Genomic DNA, 23,889 nt, shown 5'->3' with positions numbered 1-23,889 from the left:
CAGCAGGAAAAACAGACATGTTAGTTTTAAGAGATGAGAATGCTATACAAGGTACAGTAGCAAAGAGAGATTAACTCTCTTGTGGTCCACAGATGGGAGTGAGGAAGGGAAAGTTTCATAGAGAATGAAGCATTTGAGCAGAGATTTTTTTTTTACTTAGACAAAGTAGAAGAGTATTCCTAGGCAAAAATAATGTGTGAAAGCATAGAGGCATGAAGAAATTGCTGGACTGTAGGCAATCAGGCAGAGAAGCAGCAGACAATGCTTGAGAGGTAGGCAGGCAGAGGCCAGCTCATGAAAGATTTTTAATGCCTGGCTTGGACATTATCTTCCTCACTGGGAGCCACAGAAGGGTTCAGAGTAGTGGGATGATTTGGTTAGACTTACATTCCAGAAAGATCCTTTAGGCCCAGATAATTGAAAGGATGAGAACGAAGGCTGGGAAATCAATGAGGATTTATTCTATTCCCCTTACCCAACCCACTACATTAAAAACAAAACAAACAAAAAATGATCAACTAAACTCCCATTCTGACCAGAGCTCAGAATTATAAAAAATGCCAAAGAACTGCCAGTTGGACCTTGAAGCCATCAGACAGAAGCACGTTTTCTTCTTTTATTCATTTTCCTCTGATGCCCCAATACTATAACCAGAAAGAAAAATCCCAAGAGGTTGGCAGAAAGAATTTGTTCACCTCAGATTTTAAAAGGGGTTCCCATTCCCTATTTGTTCCCCTTTTCTTAGAATAGGTGGTGCTAAGTAAGAGACTGAGAAGCAAAACTTTCAGGAGCACCTCCTGATGTAGTGAGGAAATATAGTGATTTGTCAAACAAGTGCTCAAGACTGGTAGGCCTGTAAGTGCTTAAAGATACTTGTTAATCAACTAGAGACAATTCGATAGAGTGGAAAGAGTATTAGCTCCCTGAAAATAGAGTTCTGGTACTGGCTCTACCAATGACTATGTGAGTGACTGTGTGATCTTGGCCAAATCACTTGTTAAGGCTTCACTTTAGTCATCTGTAAAGTAAGAGGGATAACTACATGTCTAAGGTCCCTTCCAGATTTAACACTCTCTGAGTCTGTTTCTGATTGAAAAGGAGGCTCTGTTTCACATTTAAAGAAATGTATGAGGGCCTGAAGACAATTAAGAATCTTTCTGGGTCCAGGGGCAGTTATTCTTCCCTAAGGGTGTAAGAATAGGAGGTGTTAGATAGAAAGAAGACTGCAATCCTAATAGTCTCATACCTTTCCAGCATACTCTTTAGTTACATAGGAGCCAAAATGAAGTCAAATAGTTATAGCAATCTTATTTTAAATACTGTCTGTATTAACTGCTATTGCCAGAAAACAATCTGGGAACCTGTATCTAAGATATGAAATATCCTTATACTTATTAACACATTAATTTTCATCTAGAAATCTATTCTAAGAAAATTAATATGGAAAGGGTTCATGCACAAATATGTCCATAGCAGCATAATTTGTGATAGTGATACATAGGAAATAGCCTAAACATCCAGTGACATGGTTGTCACTTACTACATTATCAAATATTCTAATAAGTAAAATGATGATGAAAGTGGTTAACATATATAGAATACTTACAAGTAACTACAATTTTTCTGGGAATATTATATTCTTTACCTCATTTAATCCATATAATTGTATGAGGTAGGGTTATCATTCCCATTTAGTGATGAGAAGTGGAAACTCAGAAAGGTTAAATAACCTTCTTAAGATTACATAGCTAGCAGTTAAGTGGGAGAATCAGAAAAAATGATCCTAAGTTCTGGGGTTGTTATGTACATCATGGTGACTAAAATTAACAAAACTGTATCGTGCATTTGCAAATTGCTAAGAGAATAGATCGTAAAAGTTCTCATTATAAGAAAAAATAATTTGTAACACTATGAGGTGATGGATGTTAACTAAACTTATTTTGGTAATCCTTTTACGATACATACATATATCAAATCATGTTGTACATCTGAAACTAATAATGTTATATGTCAATTATATTCCATTAAAACTAGAGAAAAAAAGAAAAATGATCCTAACTATAATCCTGAAAGATTCTAACTACAATGTTAAGAAGAAAATAAGATGAGTGATGCAATAGAAGTCAAGAAGAAGGAAAGTCTAGTTTAGTCTAAGAAATCCTCTGAAGAGGAGATAACTGAGCTAAGATTAGAATACAAGAGTTAGCTAGCTAATTATGGCACTATTAGGGTGGGGTGGGGCTCCAGACAAAAAAATTAGTTATATGTTATTAAGTGAAAAGAATGTCATATAAGATTTTTTTATTTTTATTTTTTGGCAAGGCAATCCTTGGTTGACCTCACAGATTGCAAGGACCTTGTCAGCAGCTTACAATCCTTTATTTTTTATTTTTTATGCCTACAGCACTTGGTCTTCCTAGGTGGCCTCCCATCCAAGTACTAACCAGGCCCAACCCTGCTTAGCTTCGGGCTTATTTTATCTAAAGTGTGAATGTTAAGATGTTTTCGTACAAAACATTATAGCATAGAAACAGACTGGAAGTATATTAAAATATCAAAGAGTGAATTTGGATGATGAGACTGTGATTTATTTGTCTTTTTTTTTTTTTACATTTGCTAAGTTTTCTTCAATGAACAAAAGTTATTTTCATCACTAAAAACATTTAAATTGTAATAAACAATTTTATCTTAATTTTTAATAATTTTATTCCCAATAAAGTTGATTTATTAAGTATACATTTGAATGCAATTTTTACATTTCTGCAAAACTTTTAAGGTAAATAAGCAGGCAAACGGGACAGTCCATCCCGATTTTTAGTTTGGAAAATAAGATACACTACATACAGTGCACAAACAGAAAGCTCCCAATACTGGCAAGAGAAGGCAGTGATATTGACCAGGTAGGTACACAATAAGATGTCCTAGTTTTTGGAATACACTGTGTACTTTTCATAAAAATATTCCCTGAAAATGAAGCACTAACAGAAAAATTTGAGTTATCTGTGGACAGAATAAAGACTTTTTAGTTTAGAAAAACAAAGACTACAAAGTCATGATGTAAACTTGTAAAATATACAGAGTAACTGGGAACTAATTCACCAAATTGTACAAAACTAGAATCAGAAGACTTCTCAAAGAAATGTAAAGGACGATATTTTAGAAAAAAGCTAGTGCTGAACATAACTGCTGTACTCATGGGACTATATTTATACTTCTGCATATTTGAGATTAGTTTGGATTTCAGAATAAAATTGATATAAATCAACAATGACAGGGATTAGCTATCTGCAGAAATAACCAACCCTAAGGGTAGCTACATCATATGGTGTGTGTCTGAGAAGACATGGAAAACATTCAAATTCTTAAAAAGCACTGGGTATCCCTTCAGGACTATAGCACAATTGAATATATTTGTTTATTGAAGGGCCAGGAATAGTCTAGAATAAAAAGCCTGAAGTAAATCATACTTTTTGTGGTAAGAAGACCTTACCAGCACAAGAGTATTATTCTTAGGTTAGTCTATTCCCACAGTGGAGATGAGAATATCAAATTCTCACAGCGTAAGTAAAATAATTCAGTCTCCAAAGGTGGCATATGGTATGATTCCATTTATATATCCTAGAAAAGGAACTACAGGATAAAGAACAGATTAATGGTTGGTAAAGATTAGGGATATAGAGAGAGTTTGAACCAGAGGAGCACTGTGAAATGTTGGGAGGGGGGCGGTGGTGACAGAAATTGTTCTGTACCCTGTTTGTGGCAGTTACACAAATCTAGGCAAGCATTAAAATTCGTAGAACTGTATACTAAAAAACTTAATTTCACTGTATATAAATTTTAATACTAACACTTTCAAAGTATAAAAATTATCATAGCTTCATGAAACTAACCTACTTTCATCTGTATACGTCCTCTAGTGAGTCTACTGCTAGTGGGTTCCCAAACCTCACTACTCTGGGAAATAGTGCATTAGCTATTAAGATGATTTAATTAAGTTCCCATGTTCTGATTCCACATATTCTACCATAGTTGTGTGGTAGAAAAGGGATGGGATGTTAAATTTTGGAAATGGTGAATTCTGAAGTACTTATGAAACACCCAGGAAGGGGATGCTGAGTGGCTGGTTGTACTCAGGGTTCTAAAGCTGAAGATCTGGGCTGGGAATATGGAGTCATCAGCACAGAGAGGACAAAGTCATGGAAATAGATGAGAACTGTCCAGGGAAAAGGTATAAAGTGAGAAGAGCGCCTAAGAAAGAACCGTGGAGAATAATGGTATTTAAAGAATGTACAGAGAGATAGCTCAGAGAGGTATCTGAGAAGGATATGCCAGAGGGGTAGGAGAGTATGTTGTTATAACCGGTTAACAAAAACAAAAACAAAAAAAGACTAGAAGAATTTACTGGATTCAGTAACAAGAAAATATTGTTGACTCTGAAGAGGACTGTGTCAACGAAACAATGGAGGAAGAAGCCAAACTGTTGAGGAGTGATCAAGAAATATGGAATTGAGGAATGAAAGGGAGGTAGGGAACTAAAGACAGTGAGTAGAAAAATCTTCAGGGGATTTCTCATAGGTATTAAGAGCATGACTCTGGAACTAAACTTTCTGAGGTTCCACTGCTATTAGCTGTATAAACTTAAGTTGTCGTGCCTCTCCTAGCTCAGTTTCTTCATCTACAAAATTTTTTTAATAGTGCTTATTTTATGAGATTGTTCTGAATTAAGTGAATAATGTAAAGCTCTAAAAACAATGTAAGCACTATCAAAGTGTTAGATATAATACCACATGGTCTAGCATCTCTTTCTCCAACACTATTAACTGTATCTCATTCTGAGCTATAGACTCTCCACAATTTCATTTCCATAGTCTCAAAAAGAAAGACACACTAAGACATTAGGGTAGAAAAACAAAATCACAAATGGATTTCATTAAGCCAACAACAGCAACAACAAAGGTTCTGAATGTCTTTAAGCAGAGAACGTATTCTTCATTTTCAGAGTCCCCACACAGGAAACTGCACATTTCACATTAACTGCCTGGCCCTTACAGCATTTACAAGAGCTGTAATGCAACCCTTGACTTAGGCAGTCAATGAGGACAGGGCAGAAAGAAAACATGACCAAAATTACTATCTTCCTTTTAGTTGGTATTAAGTGCAAGCTACTACAATCTCAGAGGTTTGAAAAGATTCATCTCAGTGAGTGGAGACAGTGAAAGGGAAATATAACAAAACACCAAACATACCTTGATATCATTGTCTATTCCACCAGAAATAATCTGATCACTTGTGTCATTGAAGGTCACAGCTAACACCTGGTAGGTGTTCTGAAACGTCTGGATGGCTGCTTTTTTCCGGATGTCCCAAAGCTAAAGCAGAAGAACAGGAGAGTCTACATTAACAGCACTCTGAGAAGTAATTGCATAGTATACTCCTAAGTCCAAGGACTTTGTGGAGGTGAACACATCTCTAATAGGAGCCCCTTCAGAAACTTCTCTGGATATACTAGTAACATGGTGAGAAGTGACCGCAATTTTGCCAACATATCTGAAAGTTAGCAGAACAAATCACTTTGGTTATGTTTTGACTCCTTTGTTAAAATCTGAAAAACAAAGCTAATCAATATGCCCTTAAGAGTGGAAATCCTCTACTGGCTTAGTTCATATGTCCTTACCATAGCAAGGATATTACACCAGTGTTCTCAAACTGTAAATGCTACCTTATTAGAGGGCTGCAACTTACATAAGGGGTGAAATAAATGAATGAATGAATGAATGAATAAATAAATATGTGTGTGTGTGTGTGTGTATTTGTATATATGAAAAAGAGGTTACTTCAGCAAAAATTTCAGAGTAGGGACTGCCAAAAGATTGTCCTTCTACAAAAGCAAAGAATTACGTAGCAAAAAACCTGGCAGAATCAACTTTATCAGAACTCTAGACACTAATCAAAAGTTTATAGCAACCAGGCAAATACTTGATGAGGAAAGAGCTACCTGCGTCTTAGGAAGAGTTCTGTAGTGTTTTAACTTACCTTGGCTTCATCTCCTAATTCAGCAATACTTTTGAAGGCAATAGCCCATATTCCCCGTATAGGTTCTTAGTACTGGAGGGAACAGAACAGACCTTATTCCTTGTTCTTGAAGAACTGTGGTTGTTGTGCTCGCTTCAGCACCACATATACTAAGAATTGTGGTTGTTTTTACCTGTCTGGTGGCTCCCTGAAGGATGAGTTCAAAGGGTTTGTCTTTATTTTGCCTAACTTAGAACTCTACCAGGGCAGAGGCATTTGTCAAAAACATTTACAGGCAAATGCATTAGCTTCTGCCTGTTGGGGCCAACGGTAACAGTTGGGACAAACAAAAGACAAACCAAACAGCTTGGGAGGGAAGGTGGGGAATGAGGCAATTTGGAGAACAAGGGCTTTGAAAAGTTCTGACATATTCTTGGGACTCTAAAAAGTCAGTCATATGCCCATGACTGGGCACATGCTTAGAAAAGACCTGAGAAGGTCTTACCACTGCTAACCTTCAGGCTCTGCACAAGCAGGAAGTGAAGGTTAATGCAGAACTGTAAACCGCCTAGCTGAGAGGTGAAGGCAGGTGCCAACACACACACAAAGCCAATTTGCAAAGACTGGGAGACTTTCTTTTCTCCCAGGTGATTAAGGAAATCTTTGCTGAACTATCTGCAAACCACTAAGCAAATGAAAGACTTCGTTGGCTATACATGACTTGATAAAATGTAAGAAAATTCACCCAACAAACAATAGGTACAACAAACAGCAACAACAAACCTTTGGGTGAATCCAACTTCCAGAGTTGCCACATAATAATATTCAAATGTCCAGTTTTCAACAAAAAATTATGAGGCACGAAAAGAAGCAAAAAAGTATGGCCCACACAGAAGGAAAAAAGAAATTAATAGTCCTTTCAATAAATGGTGCTGGGACGACTGGATAACCACACGCAAGAGAATGAAGCTAGACCCTTATCTCATACCATATACAAAATTTAATGGGTCAAAGACCTAAATGTAAAAGCTAAAACTATAAAATTTTTAGAAGAAAAAATGGATTTGTAAATCTTCATGACTGTGGATTTGGTGATGAATTTTTAAATGACACCAAAAGCACAAATGACGAAAGAAAAGATAACTTAGACTTCATAAAAATAAAAACTATTGTACATCAAAGGATAATATCAAGAAAACGAGAACGATCGAAGAAAACATTTGCAAATCATAAATCTAATTAAGGTATAGTATCCAGAGTAAAGAACTCTTATAACTCAACAACAAAAATACAAAGAGCTCAATTAATAAATGAGCAAAGGATCTGAAAAAACATATCTCTTCAGAAGATAGAACAATGGCTAATAAGCACACAAAAAGATGCTTAATATCATAAATCATTTGGGAAATGCAAAACAAAAAATTAGGTACCACTTCACACTAACTAGGATGGTAATAATAATGATGATGATGAAACTCACACAGAAAATAACAAATCTTGGTGAGTATGTGGAGAAACTGGAAACCTCATACATTGCTGGTAGGAATGCAATATGATGTGGCTACTACGGAAGAGTCTGACATTCCTCAAAAAGTTAAACAGAATTACCATATGACCCAGCAATGCCACTACTAGATACCCAAGATAAATGAAAATAAGTGTTCAAATAAAAACTTATACATGAGTGTAGCAACATAACTCATAATAATTTTTTTAAAAAGTGGCAACGACCCAATATCCATCAACTTATAAAGGTACAAACAAAAGGTGGTATATCTATACAAGGGAATATTATTTAGCCGTAAAAAGTAAAGAAATATTGATACATGCTCACAACGTGGATGGACCTTGAAAATATTATGCGAAGTAAAAGATCCTGGAGAACACAAAAGGCCACATAAGATTCCATTAATATGAAATGTCCAGAATAGGCAAATCCAGAGACAGAAAGTAGTTTAGTGGTTGCCAGGGGCTGGAAAGTAGTGACTGCCTAATAGGTATGCGGTTTCTGGGGATGACGAAATGTTCTGGTACTGGATTGTGGCATTGCACAACACTGAATGTACTAAAAGCCACTGAATTGTGCATTTTTTAACATGGTTAAAATGGTGAATTATGTTCAATGAATTTTACCTCAATTTTAAAAAATGATAGAAAAGAAGTTATTAGAGAATGTCACATATAGAAAGGGTTAGCTCACTGAGCAGACATATTGAGGGAGGTATATACTGGGTCACAATATAAAATGTATTCCTTAAAGTAGATAATGATAAAAAATGTTTAAAAGTTACTGTGCTTAGACTATCTAGTTTAATCTCAACTTTTATAAGTGAAGAAACTAAAGCTCAGAGAAGAAACTGACTTGAAGAACACCTAGCACATCAACAGCAAAAGGACTAGAATTTAGTACTGTCTGATTCTATTAATGTATTAAAGTATTAAATGTGTGTTAATTTCTTATAATTATTTAAGTAATATATACTTGTTTAAAAAACTAAACATTTATTTTTTATTTTTCAGTTATAGTTGGCATTATATTAGTTTCAGGTGTAGGACAGTGATTACGCATCTGTATAACTCACAAAGCGACCACCCCAATAAATTTGGTGCTCCTCTGACACTGGACATAATTATTGGCTATATTCCTTATGCTATACTTTCTATCTCCATGACTATTTTGTAACTACCAATTTGTACTTCTGAATCCCGTCCTCCTTTTTCACCAACGCACCCCCCCCACCCCCCGCAAGTCCCCTACCATCTGGTGATTTATGTTCTCTATATCTATGAGTTTAGTTTTTTGTTTATTTTATTCTTTAGATTCCACATATATGTGCAATCATTTGGCATTTGTCTTCCTATATCTGACTTACTCCACTCAGCACACTACCCTCTAGGTCTATCATAAAATGTCTTTCTATTACTTTTAGTCTGTGTGTCTTAATTTGAAGTGAGTCTCTTGCAGGGAGCATATGTAAGGGTCCTGTTTTCTTATCCATTCAGCCACCCTAACTTTTAATTGGAGCATTTAATTTTTTCATTTGAAGTACTTGTTGATAGATATGTAGTTATTGCCATTTTTTATTCATATTTTTGATACATATTTTTTTCTTTTTCTTAAAGAAGTCCCTCCAACATTTCCTGTAATACTAGCTTGGTGGTGATGAACTCCATTAGCTTTTTCTTATCTGGGAAGCTCTTTATCTGTCCTTTGATTCTAAATGATAACTCTGTTGGGTAATCTTGGTTGTAAGTCCTGGGTTTTCATTACTTTGAAAATTTTGTGCCAAGTCCTTCTGGCCTTTCAAGTTTCCGTTGACAGTCGGCTGACAGTCTTATGGGAGTTCCCATGTAACTAACTGCCTTTCTCTTGCTGTTTTTAAGATTCTCACTTTGAATTTAACATTTGGCATTTTAATTATGATGTGTCTTGGTGTGGGTCTCTTTGGGTTTATCTTGTTTGGGACTCTGAACTTCCTGGGATAGGTCTATATCCTTCATCAGGTTAGGAAAATTTTCCATCATTATTTCTTCAAATATGTTTTCAATTACTTGTTCTCTCTCTTCTCCTTTCCGTACAGCTATGATGAGAATGCTGCTAACGCCTGACATTGTACCAGAAGCTTCTTAAACTATCTTCATTTTTTGGATTTTCTCTTGTTGCTGTTCTGATTGGGTGTCCTCTGCTACTCTATCCTCTATGTCGCTTATTTGATCCTCTAATACATCCACTCTGTTGATCCTCTCTAATGTACTCTTCAACTCTGATATTGTATTTTTTGTTTCTGACTGGTGCCCTTTTGTTTTCCATCTCCATTTTCGTTTTCTATCTCTTTGTTAAAGTTCTGAGTTCATCTACTCTTCTCCCTACAACCAGTGTTTTGAACACTATCCAGTAGATTACTTGTCTCCATTTTGTTGAAATCTTTTTCTGGAGCTTTGTTGTTCTTTCATGTGGGACATGATTCTTTGTCTCTCATTTTGGCTACTTCCCTGTGTCTGTTTCCATGTATTAGGTAGGGCTCCTAAGTCTCAAGGTCTTAGTAGAGTGGCTTTATGTAGTAGGTGTGCTGTGGGGCCCAGTAGCACAGTCGTGGGAGGGGTCCAGTTGCAGTCAACTTCAGCCGCAGCCTATGCACGTTCAGGGCCACATGGTAAGATTATCAAGCAATCCACATATAACTGCCACCCATGTTGGACTTACAGGTACCTTGAGGGGCCAAGTCAGAAACCAAGCCGGCTGCCACTAGTGTGGGACTCAGGGCTGCTCAGCAAGATGTACAGTGCGTGCTTGAGGTCAATTGCTGCTTCTTTGGGTTTTGTGAGCTTTTGAGAGATTTTATGAAAGTTCACAGTAGGAGCCAAGACAGCCCATTTATATGGAATAAATCACTGGAAGCAGATTAGATGGGCTGATAAGTTGGAAGAGGCAAAGTTTCAGGGAATCCCCTGGGTAGGGTGACCTATGTTATTCACGTTGATGGTACCTGCATCTGCAGGCTGGGAGCGGGGAGGGCTCAACAAAAGAATAATGCCTTTTGCCTGCACCTATGTCCTAGAACTAGCCGCCCATCCAGCCCTCACCCTGATGTCCGAAAGCTCAGCATCTCCCTGCATGTCCCTGGCATCCCTTGAGCAGCTGTCCCAGTGCTAGAGCTCAGAGGAAGCGAGTCTGCCAGCAAGTAAGGCTGGGCACAAACTTTAAGAGGAAGGTCTATGGTTCCACAGTCCTCTGTCTCACTCAGCCACAATCTCCGCTGATTGTGGGGCGTTCTTTTCCCAGAACTGGAATCCTGGGCTGGGGAACTCAGTGTGCAGCTGGGATCCCTTGGTCCTCAGGTGGGGGAGGTGGCTCTGCAGCCAGGGTAAGCCCTCTCAATTCTCGATCGCCACAAACGGTTGTGGCACTGGGCTGTTTAGTGTCTCCACACCAACTACTAATTTGAGGTGACCTGGTATTTGAGGTGACCTAGTTGTAGGACTTAGATGTTTATTATAATAGGCTTACAATAAATGTTTGTTAACAAAATCCATTATGGTACTCTCATCTCTAACTGCTTTTTGATATGCCAATTAGCAAATTAGTTACTGTTAAGACTCTCCAACTATACTACACCTAGGTTAAGAGCTCTGGGCTTTGGAACAATTCCTAAGCCACAGACTCTCCTCCTAGCCAAGCATCAAAGGGTTTTGATTGATTAGGTTTATTATAAAAACCACTCAATAGAAAAGCATAAAGCAGATAATTCTGAGTGTCAGTGTCATCACCTCTTTAATTATGAAAAAAAGCAAATTCATTTAAAAAAGCAACAATCGCAAGTTTAGAGGGGTTGCTCAGATGTACCCCTTTGAAGTCCATCTGTTTAATCATTAAAATATCACCCAGAGTCCAAAATTAGTGCCAAAGAAATAAAATGGTTGGTACTACACAGCAGTGTGTCCTTCTGTGCTCTTGAAATACGTTACTATTACTATTAATATTATTAATTGGCCTTATTTTCCTAATTTGTAAAATGAGGATGCTGAATGAGATCAATGGCTCCCACAATGTCAGATCTGCTACACATTTAAAATTCTGAGTCTTAAAAACACAATACCATTTACGTTAGCATCCAAAAAAAAGGAGAAATATTTAAGAATAAATTTAACAATTATGTACAAGATCTATATGAGGAAAATTTCAAAAACTCTGATGAATGAAATCAAAGAAAAACTAAGTAAATGGAGAGATATTCCATGTTCATTAATAGAGACTCAATACTTTCAAGATGTCAGTTCTTCGCAACTTATCTATAGATTCAGTGCAATCCAAACCAAAATTCCAGCAACTTATTTTGTGAAAATCAACCAAATGATTCTAAAGTTTATATGGAGAGACAAAAGACCCTAAATTGCCAACACAGTATTGAAGTAGAACAACTTAAGTTGGAGAACTGACACTACCCGACTTCAAGACTTACTATAAAGCTACAGTAATAAAGACAGTTTGGTACTAGTGAAAGAACAGACAAACAGATCAATGGAAGAGAATAGGGAGCAGAGAAATAGACCCTCATAAATACAGTCAACTGATCTTTGACAGAGGAGCAAAGCAACACAATGCAGCAAAGACAGTCCCTTCAACAAACGGTGCTGGAACAACTGGACATCCACATGTAAAAAAAGAATATAGAGGAGCAAAGCAACACAATGCAGCAAAGACAGTCCCTTCCACAAACGGTGCTGGAACAACTGGACATCCACATGTAAAAAAAGAATATAGACAGACCCTATACCTTTAACAAAAACTGAATCAAAAGGGATTGCAGATCTAAATGTAAAATGTATAATACAAAACTCCTATAAGGTACCATAGGAGAAAACCTAGATGATTAGGGGTATGGTGATAACTTTTTGGATACAACTCCAAAGGCACAATCCATGAAAAAAAAAATGATAAGCTGGACTTCATTAAAATCAAAATCTTCTGCTCTGTGAAAGACACTATCAAGAGAATGAGAAGACAAGCCACAGACTGGGAGGAAATATTTGCAAAAGTCACATCTGCTAAAGCAGAGGGCACCAAACCCCAGGCTGTGGATCAGTACTAGTCCGTGGCCTGTTAGGAAAGGAGCCACACAGCAGGAGGTAAGTGACGGGCGAGCAAGAGAAATTTCATCTGTATTTGCAGCTGTTCCCCAATGCTAGCATCAGCACCTCAGATCCACCTCAGATCATCAGGCATTAGATTCTCATAGGAGCACTGGTCCCTGGTACCAAAAAGGACTGTTATTCAAAATATACAAGCTCTTAAAACTCAATAAGAAAACAAACAACCCAATCAAAAAATGAGTTAAAGACCTTAAGAGACACCTCACCAAAGATGATATACAGATGACAAATAAGTGTATGAAAAGATGCTTCACATTCTATGTCACCAGTGAAATGCAAATTAAACCAACTACTACTACACACCAATTAGAAAACCAAAATCTGAAACACTGACAACCTAAATACTGATGAGGATGTGGAGCAACAAGGACATTCACTCACTGCTGATGGAAATGCAAAATGGTACAGACACTTTGGAAGACAGATTGGCAGTTTCTTACAAACTAAACATACTCTTACATACATCCCAGCCAATTGCACTCCTTGATATTTACCCACAGGAGTTGAAAACTTAGGTCTACACAAAAACCTGCACAAGAATGTTTATAGCAGTTTTCTTCATAATTGCCAATTCTTGGAAGCAACCAAAATGTCTTTTGGTAGGTGAATAAATAAACTGTGGTATATTCAGACAATGGATTATTCGACATTAAAAAGAAATAAGCTATCAAGCCATAAAAAGACACAGAGAATCTTAAGTGCATATTACTAAGTAAAAAGCCAATATGAAAAAGATTACTGTATGATTTTAACTATGTAACATTCTGGACAAGGCAAAATTACCGAGACAGTAATAAGATCAGTGGTTGCCAGGGGTTGGGAGGGACGAATAGGCAGAGCACAGAGGATTTTTAGGGCAGTGAAAATACCATATGATACTATAGTGACAGATAAATGTCATTATGCATTTGTCCAAACTCACTGAATATAGAACACTAAAAGTGAACCCTAAGTAAAACGATGGACTTTGGGAGACTAAGAAGTGTCAATACAGATTCATCAGTTATAATATAGCACTCTGGTGGAGGATGTTGATAATGGGGGAGGCTACGCATATGTGGGGCAGTGGGTATATGAGAAATCTCTGTACTTTACCCTTAATTTTGCTGTGAACCTAAAACTGCTTTAAAAGTAGTCTTAAATTAAAAAAATCCCATTCAGACCTACTGAACCAGAGTCTGGCTGAATCTTTTTTTTAACAAGTGGTTCAGGTGATTCTGATATACAAATAGGTTGGAAATCATTGAACTAAATGATCTTTAAGATCTCTTCCTGTGTTATTAAAACATGTACTGAACTTTTTATACACTAATTTCACAACAGCTGTGTAAGACATATATACTACTATTACTATTCTAAAGCTCGAAAAACTGAGGATCAGAAAAGTGAACTGCCCAAGATCACACAATTAAGTAAGCAGCTGAGCCAAAAATCCAATTCAGGTGGTCCATTTTATTCTGTCACAATGGTTGATTCGGTTCTAATATTATTCTGTAGGATACTTAAAGTTTCTGTTTTTGGAAATGACTGCTAAAACAAAGTTGTAGTGAGGAGGGTATAGCGAGGAGAGGAAGGAAAGATAAAATTCACATTATGTCACCTCAGAAATTGCAAAACAGAGACATCAAGAACACCCACCTTAACCGTACCATCATCACTGCCAGTGCAGACAAGCTGGGGGCCCCTCCTGGCCGGGTAACAGGAATTCACAAAGGATGTATGCCCCTTCAGCCTTTTAACCCTTTCACCTGTTTCACTATCCCACACTGCCACAGTTTTATCTGTGGATGCTGAGAAGAGCATACTAGAAGATAAGAGGAAGAACAAAAAATAAATAAGTGAATACAAACAACAGCAATGTGCCTTTCTCACCTACCAAAATGTGTCAAACTTTTCAAGACCACTGATGTGTTGTGCCCTGACAGTTTGGCACATGATACTGGAATGCCTGCCTCACCTCGCCTACCAAAATCCTATTAGTGTTTTAGACCCAGTTACAAGGCATATCTTAAGAAACATTAAAAAAAAAAATTCCTTCTATCAGTTCTCATACTACACATTTAATACAGCAGTTTTCTCAATCTTTCCCTCCTTTGTGATAGATAAGACTTTACACATTTGGAAACGTGAAATCACTCCTCGCTGCAGAGGTAAGACAGACTGGCTAACCCAACAGCTCAGCAACTCCAACCCTTTCTCTAAAAATCAAAGTTTTTATTTTGTCTCTGAGGATAATTTCTAAGTTATAATTATTTTATAAGGCTTTCTTTACTCGAGTAAGTGTATATAGGCTACATACCAGTTGATTCAAAGAACCCTAAGATTTTAGAGGTCAGAGGTGTGAAATAAATGTTTACTGAAATATCTAATGAGATCACCTTTGTAGAAACACATCTTTATATTATCTAGTCATTCTAAAATTATGAAAAACATTAAAATGATTATGATAAATAGTATGTCATGATCAACAGATATGTTAGGTGAATGTTAAGGGAAAAAAAAGCAGTAGACAAGATTACACACGTAACTCCAACATATAAGAAAAACCCAACAGTTCTGAGTAGGAAAAAGGCTTGAGAAAAATGTGTCACAATATTAAGTGATTATCTTTGGAGTGGTAGAAATATTGGCTATTTTTTCACTGTTCTGCTTTTAGTTTCTCAAAATATTTTACTACTTTTGTAATAAAATAGCTAATTTCTACATATAAAAATTATTATGTTCTATGTCTTAAGAAAACAAATTTGTCTGCGATCTTGAAATGTTAGATGATAGAGATGACGTATTTATAAAGGACATATGGAACAATAAACACCTTACTTGAGGTGACAGTGATAGGATAATAAATTGCTCAAATGCACCAGTTTTTGACAGCATGGTCTCCTGAGAGAGAAAACTCAAGGACGAAAAGTGAATAAATGCCAAGAAGAATTAGTATAAGAAGCAGTTGTCATTCCACCATGCAGAATACTCACCTGCCATCTGTGTTATAATGCAGTTCCATTACTGCTCCACTGTGTCCCTTCAATGTTGCATAGTTATCACAGTCACCATAGACATTCCACAATACTGTTAGGGAGACAATGGTTCTGTGAGCATTACTAGGCAAAAAGAAATTCATTACTGGCCATGGAAAGGGTCCTTATGAATTTACCAGAAAAACAGTTTGAAATGATACTCCCTTGGAACACTATTGGTTCTACCAGCTGGACCAATATTTCTGACACTGTAACAAAGATAATGCAATATTTTCACATTTCATGAGGTAATAAAGTTAATGGATATATTTTAAATCTTAAGGTTTTTTTCCTATAATATTTAAAAAGTTGGCACTATTGTCTCCTATGAATATAAGCAGACTGCAAAATGTTGGCACTTATGGAAAACCTAGAAAGCTGCAAATGACTTGAAGGTCACATGGCAATGACTTTGTTACATTTAGTCAATCCACATGCAGTAAGTACCTATAACATGCTAGGTACTGCGGTAAAATGAGGTAAATGAATAGACATAGTTCCTATCCTCAGGGAGCTTGCTCTAGCAAGGAGTTAAGAATTATTCAGGAGCACCTCTATACATAATAAAGTACATGTATACAGTAATTTTTTTTGCTGAGAAAACTTTCTAGTTTGTTTGATAAAATGAAGCATATCAATAATTCGAGGATGTTCTGCAAAGATGCCTCAGCCTTCCAGATGCTTGGCCATCAGCAAGTTTAAAGATCATAGAACTAGAACACCTAAATCAAAACAGTGAACACCTAAACTAGGACACCTAAATTAAAACAATTATCATCCACCCTGAGGTACAGAGTTAAAAAGCAATGAGCCAAAAGAATGCTGGATCATTTGCAGCCCAAATAAATGCAGCATCATTTCATCACACAATGCAGCATACCATGCCAGAAGAAAAAAGTCATGCTTCTGTTACCTTCTTTCTTGCTCTCTCATGACTCCGTCAAAGTGATTTTTTTCTACTTATTTCTCAAAAATGGGTATTCCTGACTCGTAGCTGAGAAGCTAGTAGATCCTAATGATGTATATGTAGATAATCCAAGTGAGGTGCCACGTTAGGATCCCCTCCTTCCTTCCCATAGGCTAAGATTCTGAATGGTTCAAGAGGGCATCTCACTTTTGGAGAAAAGTTCTCTCTCTCTGCATCACTCTCAATAACCTGTTAAACTTAGATCTCTTAATTGTACTGAATCAGCTCAAAATTTGCCTCCATGAGGAAGATATTCTCAAATTAGAGCAACTAATTTTCCAACTAGTAACATAACTCCTTCTGTGTTTACCATATAGACCCTGAGTTCTACAACCAAGATCATCCAGCATTTTCATGACCCTATTTTACTATTTTAGCGTGTTAGCCACACAGTTATCAGACTGATACCTTCCATGGCACCAAAGGTTTTAAAAAATAATCAATATTTGGCAGAGAACAATTACTCCAGATTCAAAAACTATGCCTTACATATCAGTCGGTCAAATCCTGCAGATGCTAAAGTGGATCCATTGGGGTGAAACTTGCAGCAGTACACTTCTCCTTCATGTCCTGAGAGAAGCATGATTGGGGCCTGAAGGGAGGAACACCTTGGAGGCCCCTAAACAAAAAAGACACACAGGGTAGTCACTACATATAGGCAAACATGTTAAAACTCATTTCTCTCTTTACACTCGTGGACCATGACAGAAATCCCCTTCCCCTAGATCTTCCTGTGTTTGGCTCCTTTCAAACGTTTCCTGTTCAGAAAGTCTTTCCTTGATCAAACTCAAGCACCACCCCACCTCTCCTTTGTATTCCACTAACCATACTGTATTTCCTCACACTTATTACTTGAAATTACCCTCCTTATGTATTTGTTTACATATTTTGTCTTTTTTCCCCATTCGAAAAGAAGCTCTGTGAATGCAGGGATCCTGCCTGTGTCCTTCAACACTGTTTAATGAATGAAAGATTAAAATGAACTTCCCAACAACCCTGCAGAGAACAGATTATTGGGGAAAGTCCTTTTGATTATGGTCTTGATACTAAGCCTAGGCTTGGGCAATGTGCTGAAACCCGGGCTGATATGCTAGTCAGACAAATGATATTATCGATAATCCCCAAATCTCTTTAGTAGTTTCCAGTTTACTCATTTATTAAAAGAATACTATGTGCCAACCACATTGTTCTAGGCACTGGGAAAACAGTATTGAACAAAATAAACAATGGAGTTTGTGTTCTACTGGGAAGCAAGCAGAAAGAAAACAAGTAAAATGTATGTGCTTTGAAGAAAAACAAAGGAGCAATGTGGGTTAGTGAATACAGGGTACTGCAATTTAAAACAGGGTAGTCAGGATATCCCTCACTAAAAAGCGATATTTGAACAAAGATTTAGAGGAGCTGAGTGTGTAAACCATGTGGACGTTTGGAAGAACATTGTAATAGAGGGAGCAGCAAATGCAAAAGCTTTGAGGCAGGAGCATGGAAGCCAGTGTGACTGGAGCAAGAGTGAGCAATGGAAAATTGGTAAATCAGAGAGACAAAAGCAAAGAGGGCAAAAGGTTGTGTTTTGGCTTTATACTGAGTGAAATGGAAAGCCACTAAAAGTTTTCAGCAGATAACATAATCTGACATTTAGAAAGATCCTCTTGCTGCCGGACTGAGAACAGATTGATCATACAAGAGCAGAAACAAGAATACCAGTTAGGACCCTACTGAGTAATGCCAGGTGGGATAACAGCTTAGACCAGGAGCTAGTGATGAACATGGTAGAAGTGGTAGCACTGAATATATTTTGAAGACAGTGCTAGCAGGATTTGGTGACCAACAAACAGCTTGAGGAGTTGATAGAGAGGACATATTTTTTTTTAATCTGGCCCTAATAGCTTAGAAGGTGTGACACCACCTCTATCTTACAAGAAATATAGTAATTAAGAGCATGGGTTCTGGATTTAAAATCCGTTTCTGTCATTTTTACTAGCTAAAAGTTTGTTTTCCCATCTACAAAATGGGATAAATCCCTAACTCTTAAGCCAATATTAATGGAGTTTTCATTTAAAAAAGCACTTAGTACAAGGGCTTAATTAATGTTAACTAGTCTTCAGTTGCTGTTAATAACAGTGCAGAGAAATAAAGGGAAAAGCAACTTGCTCAAAGTCCCAAAGCGAGCCAGTATCATTCAGTTCCTTCTTTCCCTCATTCATTCATCCATCCATCCGTCCACTCTACAAACTTTTCTGAATGTTTACTCTATGCCAAAACATTAGAATGCGAAAACTCGGGTCCCGACTTTGAGCTCAAGGTCCTTAACTCTAACGCCAGCCACCTCACAGGGCGGTCGAGCAGCTGAAAACGGGCGTCAAACGGGGAAACGTATGGAGCATACATAGGGTATTGGTTGGTTTTACAGTGTTTTCCTGCTTTAACTCCAGGTAGAGAGTCTCGTTCCGCCCCGCACTGCGGGGAAAGGGCCAATGTGGGATCACTGGGTGTAGCGCTCTGAAGAGAGGAAGATGAGCTGAGGGCCAAAGGCCACCTGCTACTTCACTCACCGCTTGCAGCAAAGCTCCTGGGGCCGCCTGCTGCTGCCCCGCTCCGGGGCCCGACCCCGCTGCTCCCAACAGCAACTCATGCCGCTGCCGCTTGACTGGAACAAGCGGCAACTCTGGACCCTTGCGCTTCTGTTGTTCTATCATGGCGGCAGCCGGTCTCCTCAGCGCCGCCACTGACCGCGCCAACACCCTCAGGAACCGCACGATTGGTTCCGACTTAGTCCTTTTCCTACAATTTCCGGCTTAGAGAAACCAATCAGCTTCCAATACTCCCCTCTGCATCGCCCCCCCAGGATAGTCTCCTGTTATTGGTCAGCTCTTTCTGATGTCAGGAGAGTACGATTCCAGGATTGGTGGATGGAGCTGGAGTCCCGCCTAGGCGCGCTGTGTCTTGTGGGTGGAAGCGCACTGACTGGGTTTTGGCGTTTCGCGCAATGCTGCGGCGTGGAGACCTGGAGCTGACGCCGAGTAAGTATTAGCAAGATGCGGGGGGCGGGTGGCTGCGGAATCTGGAGGCGGTGCTTGGGTTCTGTGGTGTGAGCCTGGCCTTTCTCAGCTGAAGGTTTAATTGCTGGGGGCAGAGGCGGATCCAGAGATCCTAGCTTGGGTATGCTGTAGCCTGGGTTCCCTTTCTAGACTGGAGCAGAGCTTCGGGGTCTCTGCGGCTGCCTGGGGCCCTCGACGTCTAACTTCAACAAGCGTCTACGTCCAGCCGTGTGCCAGGCTCTCCCAGGGAGAAAAACCCTGTTTCCCAGCCTCCACTAGGGTCCCGGGTGAGGAGGCCGACTTGTTTCTGCAACTGATTCTGCAGCCTTTTACTAAGGTCTGCTCTATGCCCCTGCGAGAGAGATGAAGGAAATCTCCGTCTCCTGCCTCTCCAGCGTACAGTCTTGTTGAGAAATTTGGACTCATACCTATAAACTAGGCCTTCTCCTTAATCTCCAACTGATATTTATTGTGCAATGCATTGAGAATCCATTGTGAGCCAAACGTGGTCCCTGATCTCAGAGTTTTGAGTCCAGAGGGGAAAACATGTTAAACAATGACCTCACTGAGAAATAAATGTGAAATAAGTGCAACCTAGGAGAGGAACTGATGTTATGAGTGCCTGAAATAATAAGGAAGGCTTCTCTGAGGAAAAGATGCCTGAACTGATACCTGAAGGAAGAATTTTAGTTGAGTGAAGAGAGGAAGGCAGAATATTCCATATAAAACAGCAGGTTCAGAGATCCTGTGACAAATGGCAGGAAAATGACTAAAAAAGCACAGATACAAAGTGTGGCCGATACAAAGAGAATTAAGGGGAGTGTGGTACAAGATAAAGCTGGAGACAGGTAGGGGTCAGACCTTGCAGGACTTTGTGGTTTTTACTATAAGACTGATGAGAAACCATTGAGGGTTTTTGTTTTTCATGGGGAATAGGTGGTGTGGTGGGGGAAAAAGTTTAATCCCTCAGGCTCAGTAGTATGAACAGATGGAGGAGAGATAGATGCAGATAAACCACTTAGGTGACAGTTGTTGGCAATGAGGACTGAGGTATTGGTGAAATTGCAGTGAATTGGCCAGATTCTAAAGATATATAGGAGGTAAAGTCAGTAGGACTTGGTGATGGATTGGATTCAGGGAATGAAAAGAGGACTCAAATGTAACTCCTAGGTTTCTGGCTTATTCAACTGGGTAGTTTTTGTGTGTGTTGGTTTTGGCAGGGGAAGAGAGAGGTCATTCATGACATCCAGGAGGCAGGTTTGAGATATGGCTTTGGAACTCAGAAAAGTGATTTTTGTTGGAAATATAAATTTTGGAATAATTTGCATGTAGGTGATAGTTGAGTCATAGGTGTGGGTAAGATCACCTAAGTCAGAGCCTTGAGTAGTTCCACCATTTAATGGCCAAGAACAGGAGTATGAGCCTACAGGAGAGAGAGAAGAGAGATCTAGGAAGAAGGATCTGAAGCAGTCTCAGAAGCAAGGAAATGGTCGGTGTTAGAAACTACTGGAATTTAAATAACATGAGAATTGAAAAAATGTTTATTGGGTTTATCATTATGGAGCTCATGGTATCCTTAGCAAGTTATTTTGTTGGTGTGATGGGGCCAGAAGCTAGATATGTAGCAGAGATTTAGACACGGAAATGGAGGCAGTGAATCTATAGAGTATTTTTCATACATATGATTGTAAAGGAGAGGAGGGGATGTGGAAGCTGAAGGAGATGAGGAGTCACCAAAGATCCAATTGAGAGAGTGATGGAGAATTGAGTACACAAGAAAGAAATTGGGTCACTGATAGTGGTCTGGGAACATGAGAATGGATAGGATCCAAAGTACAGTTAGAGGGAACAGCCTTAGGAAGATGGAGTTTCTCCATTTAACAGAAAGGAAGAAAGAAGAAAATGAAAGCAGTAGATCTAGGTTTTTGTATATTTGGTGTTGGTAAAATGAGTTCTTATGGCTTTTATTTTCTCAGTAATGTAGGAGATGGAATTATATATTTAGAATGAGAAGAGGTCAAATATTTGAGAAGATTGAAGATTTGGAAATTATTGTAGAGTGTGAGAGAATGAGTTTACCAGAGAAATCAAAAATTGTCTTGCAGAGTTAAGGACCCATTCGAAGTGGGAGATCATAATTTTTTTCTGGCAATATTAGGCTTTTTCATGCAGGCATGAAAAAAACATCTGGGTATGGCAAGGATGTGAATTTGATTTAACAGACATTCCCATCTCCAATGTGTGTTTTCTTACTGAAAAGCCTGGTACACTAAAAAAAATCTCCTGGACTCCTTTGCACCTAAAATGAAAATCGAATGTGGAACTGAATTAAAATGTGGAGAGGAGAGTGAGAGACATCTAATTTTGCTGGCAAATATAGCAGAGGCAGTGAGTTTCTTGAGTCAGCAGCTTTCTGGTTTAGTGACTTTCTACAATGATAGCCATGACTTTCTTGATTTGTGGCAAATACTGTTATTTTGTGGGTCAGGAGTTGTTCCTGGAAGTTTTACCAGAGCCTGCTCCTGTAGCCCTTCCAGTAATTTTGTAAGCCACATAATACCTGGCAATACATCCTTTTTTGCTTAACCTAGCTAGGATGGGTTCTGATGTCTGCAAGTACTGAAGTACTCCACCAGCATAGGGTTTTGCCATATAGTCAAACTATGAAGACAGTTAAAGGGAGGTCACAGTATTGTTTGAATGATGGACTGTGGAATCTAACTAAGCTGGATAGAGAGGAAAGTGAAGAAAACAGGGTTGATTGGAGGAAAATAGACATCAATAGATCAGGGTTCTAGTGAGGTCAAAGAACAGAATTCTCTGTTAGTGGACTTCCGTTTATTCTTAAAGGCCTACTCAGTTGTTACCCTTTAAACCTCCCTGCTTCCCCCAGGCTCTTCTTATTGTTTTCCATGCAGGACAGGACAAATTTCCGAGTTGGTGGGTGGAGACCAAGCCCTGCACTGAGAGAAGAGGGTCCTTTGGTGGAGAGTGTAGAAAGACTTCAATACACACGCCTAAGTTAGAGTCAGAAGGAAAATTTATTAGAAAAGGGATAATACTCCACAGAGTGTGGTCTCCTCGCAGAGGCAGAGTGAGAGTTTTTTTTTTTTTTTTTAACGCCTACACCTGGAATTCCTATATATGTCATTCTTTAGTTCCCATTTCCTTTGATATGGACTTACAGCGAGAAAGGGGAAGAGTATTGTAGTGGTGGGGCGGGGAAGTAAGAGTAGAGTGAAAGGCGTCTGGCTGTTCCTAGCCTTTTATCCATTGGTTTTAGCCATAGGGAATAACTAGGTTCCTGTTTCTCCTTCACAAGTGGGTTGTTAGTTATCCAGCAGAAATCTTCCTTTGTTCTGAAGATGTCCTCCTGGCCTGGCTTCAGGGCTGATCAACGTATTGCAGTCTGATTTTGGCCTGATAAACATTTTTAATTCTCTTGCTTCATCCCTACATTATTTTGAATCTAGCCACTATTTTAGCACTGATCATACTGCATTGCAATTGGTTACCATTATCCCTACCAGACTAGGAAGTCTTGGAGGACAGGGACTGTTTTAAAGGGTGGTTTCATGGCAAGTGTGTATGGCCCTTGGAATGGCCTGAGATTTGTCCCTTTCTAGCTATGACTTCTGGACAAGTAACTTCATTCCTATAATGCAGGGATACCTACTTTGTAGAGTTGTTTTAAGGGTTGAAAGGAGGTTTATGAAGTGCTAAGCACATACCTGATATATAAATATCAATAAATTTGCTGAATTGACGAATTAACTAACAATTTAAAATAGAGTAAAATTAAGTACTTCAGTATTTCAGTAACAGCTGTAAATTTCTGTGTGCTTTATACATAGGGTGGTCAAAAAAGGAATTCAATTAGTTACAACAAAACTTTCAGGTTAATAACATGGCAAATAGGAAGTACTCAAATATTAGCCATTATTATTAGGGAACTTGGAAGAGACCTTCACCATTATTGACTAACAGAACAGTATGGAGTAGCAGAGTAGGCACTGGTCTTGGGGTCTAGTACCAGCATGGCTAATTGTGAGCAGCCTTTATCAAGTCACTTGATCTTTGTTAGTTCATTTTCATTTTAAGAGAAGTAATGGGCTGAATGACCTCAGTAATTCCATTCAGCTTTTATATTTTATGAGTCTCTTTTTTGTGTTTTTCTTTTTTTTATTATTGTTCTTTCCTGCTT

At 38.4% G+C, this 23,889-nt stretch overlaps 2 protein-coding genes across 3 annotated transcripts in view; one reads left to right on the top strand and one right to left on the bottom strand.

Moving 5' to 3' along the window:
• The window catches only part of SNRNP40 (small nuclear ribonucleoprotein U5 subunit 40), a 29,061-nt gene extending 9,660 nt beyond the window's left edge, over positions 1–19,401 (bottom strand). Inside the window, exons 1-5 of the mRNA XM_006924316.3 lie at positions 19,200–19,401; positions 17,137–17,266; positions 15,639–15,732; positions 14,302–14,467; positions 5,247–5,369 (exon numbers count right to left, since the gene is read on the bottom strand). Of these exons, the coding sequence (XP_006924378.1) occupies positions 5,247–5,369; positions 14,302–14,467; positions 15,639–15,732; positions 17,137–17,266; positions 19,200–19,343 (657 nt within the window). The 5' untranslated portion in view covers positions 19,344–19,401. The remainder of the gene's footprint in view (positions 1–5,246; positions 5,370–14,301; positions 14,468–15,638; positions 15,733–17,136; positions 17,267–19,199) is intronic.
• A 174-nt stretch (positions 19,402–19,575) lies between these two features.
• The window catches only part of ZCCHC17 (zinc finger CCHC-type containing 17), a 45,939-nt gene continuing 41,625 nt past the window's right edge, over positions 19,576–23,889 (top strand). Inside the window, exon 1 of one of the 2 annotated variants that reach the window (XM_006924314.2) lies at positions 19,576–19,667. The gene's annotated coding sequence lies outside the window, so the exon portion shown is untranslated. The remainder of the gene's footprint in view (positions 19,668–23,889) is intronic. The other variant, XM_015598778.2, reaches the window with a different exon arrangement.

This window comes from Pteropus alecto, unplaced genomic scaffold (assembly GCF_000325575.1).
Source record: "Pteropus alecto unplaced genomic scaffold, ASM32557v1 scaffold39, whole genome shotgun sequence".
Lineage (NCBI taxonomy): Eukaryota > Metazoa > Chordata > Mammalia > Chiroptera > Pteropodidae > Pteropus > Pteropus alecto.
This window is presented reverse-complemented; position numbering and strand designations above follow the sequence as displayed.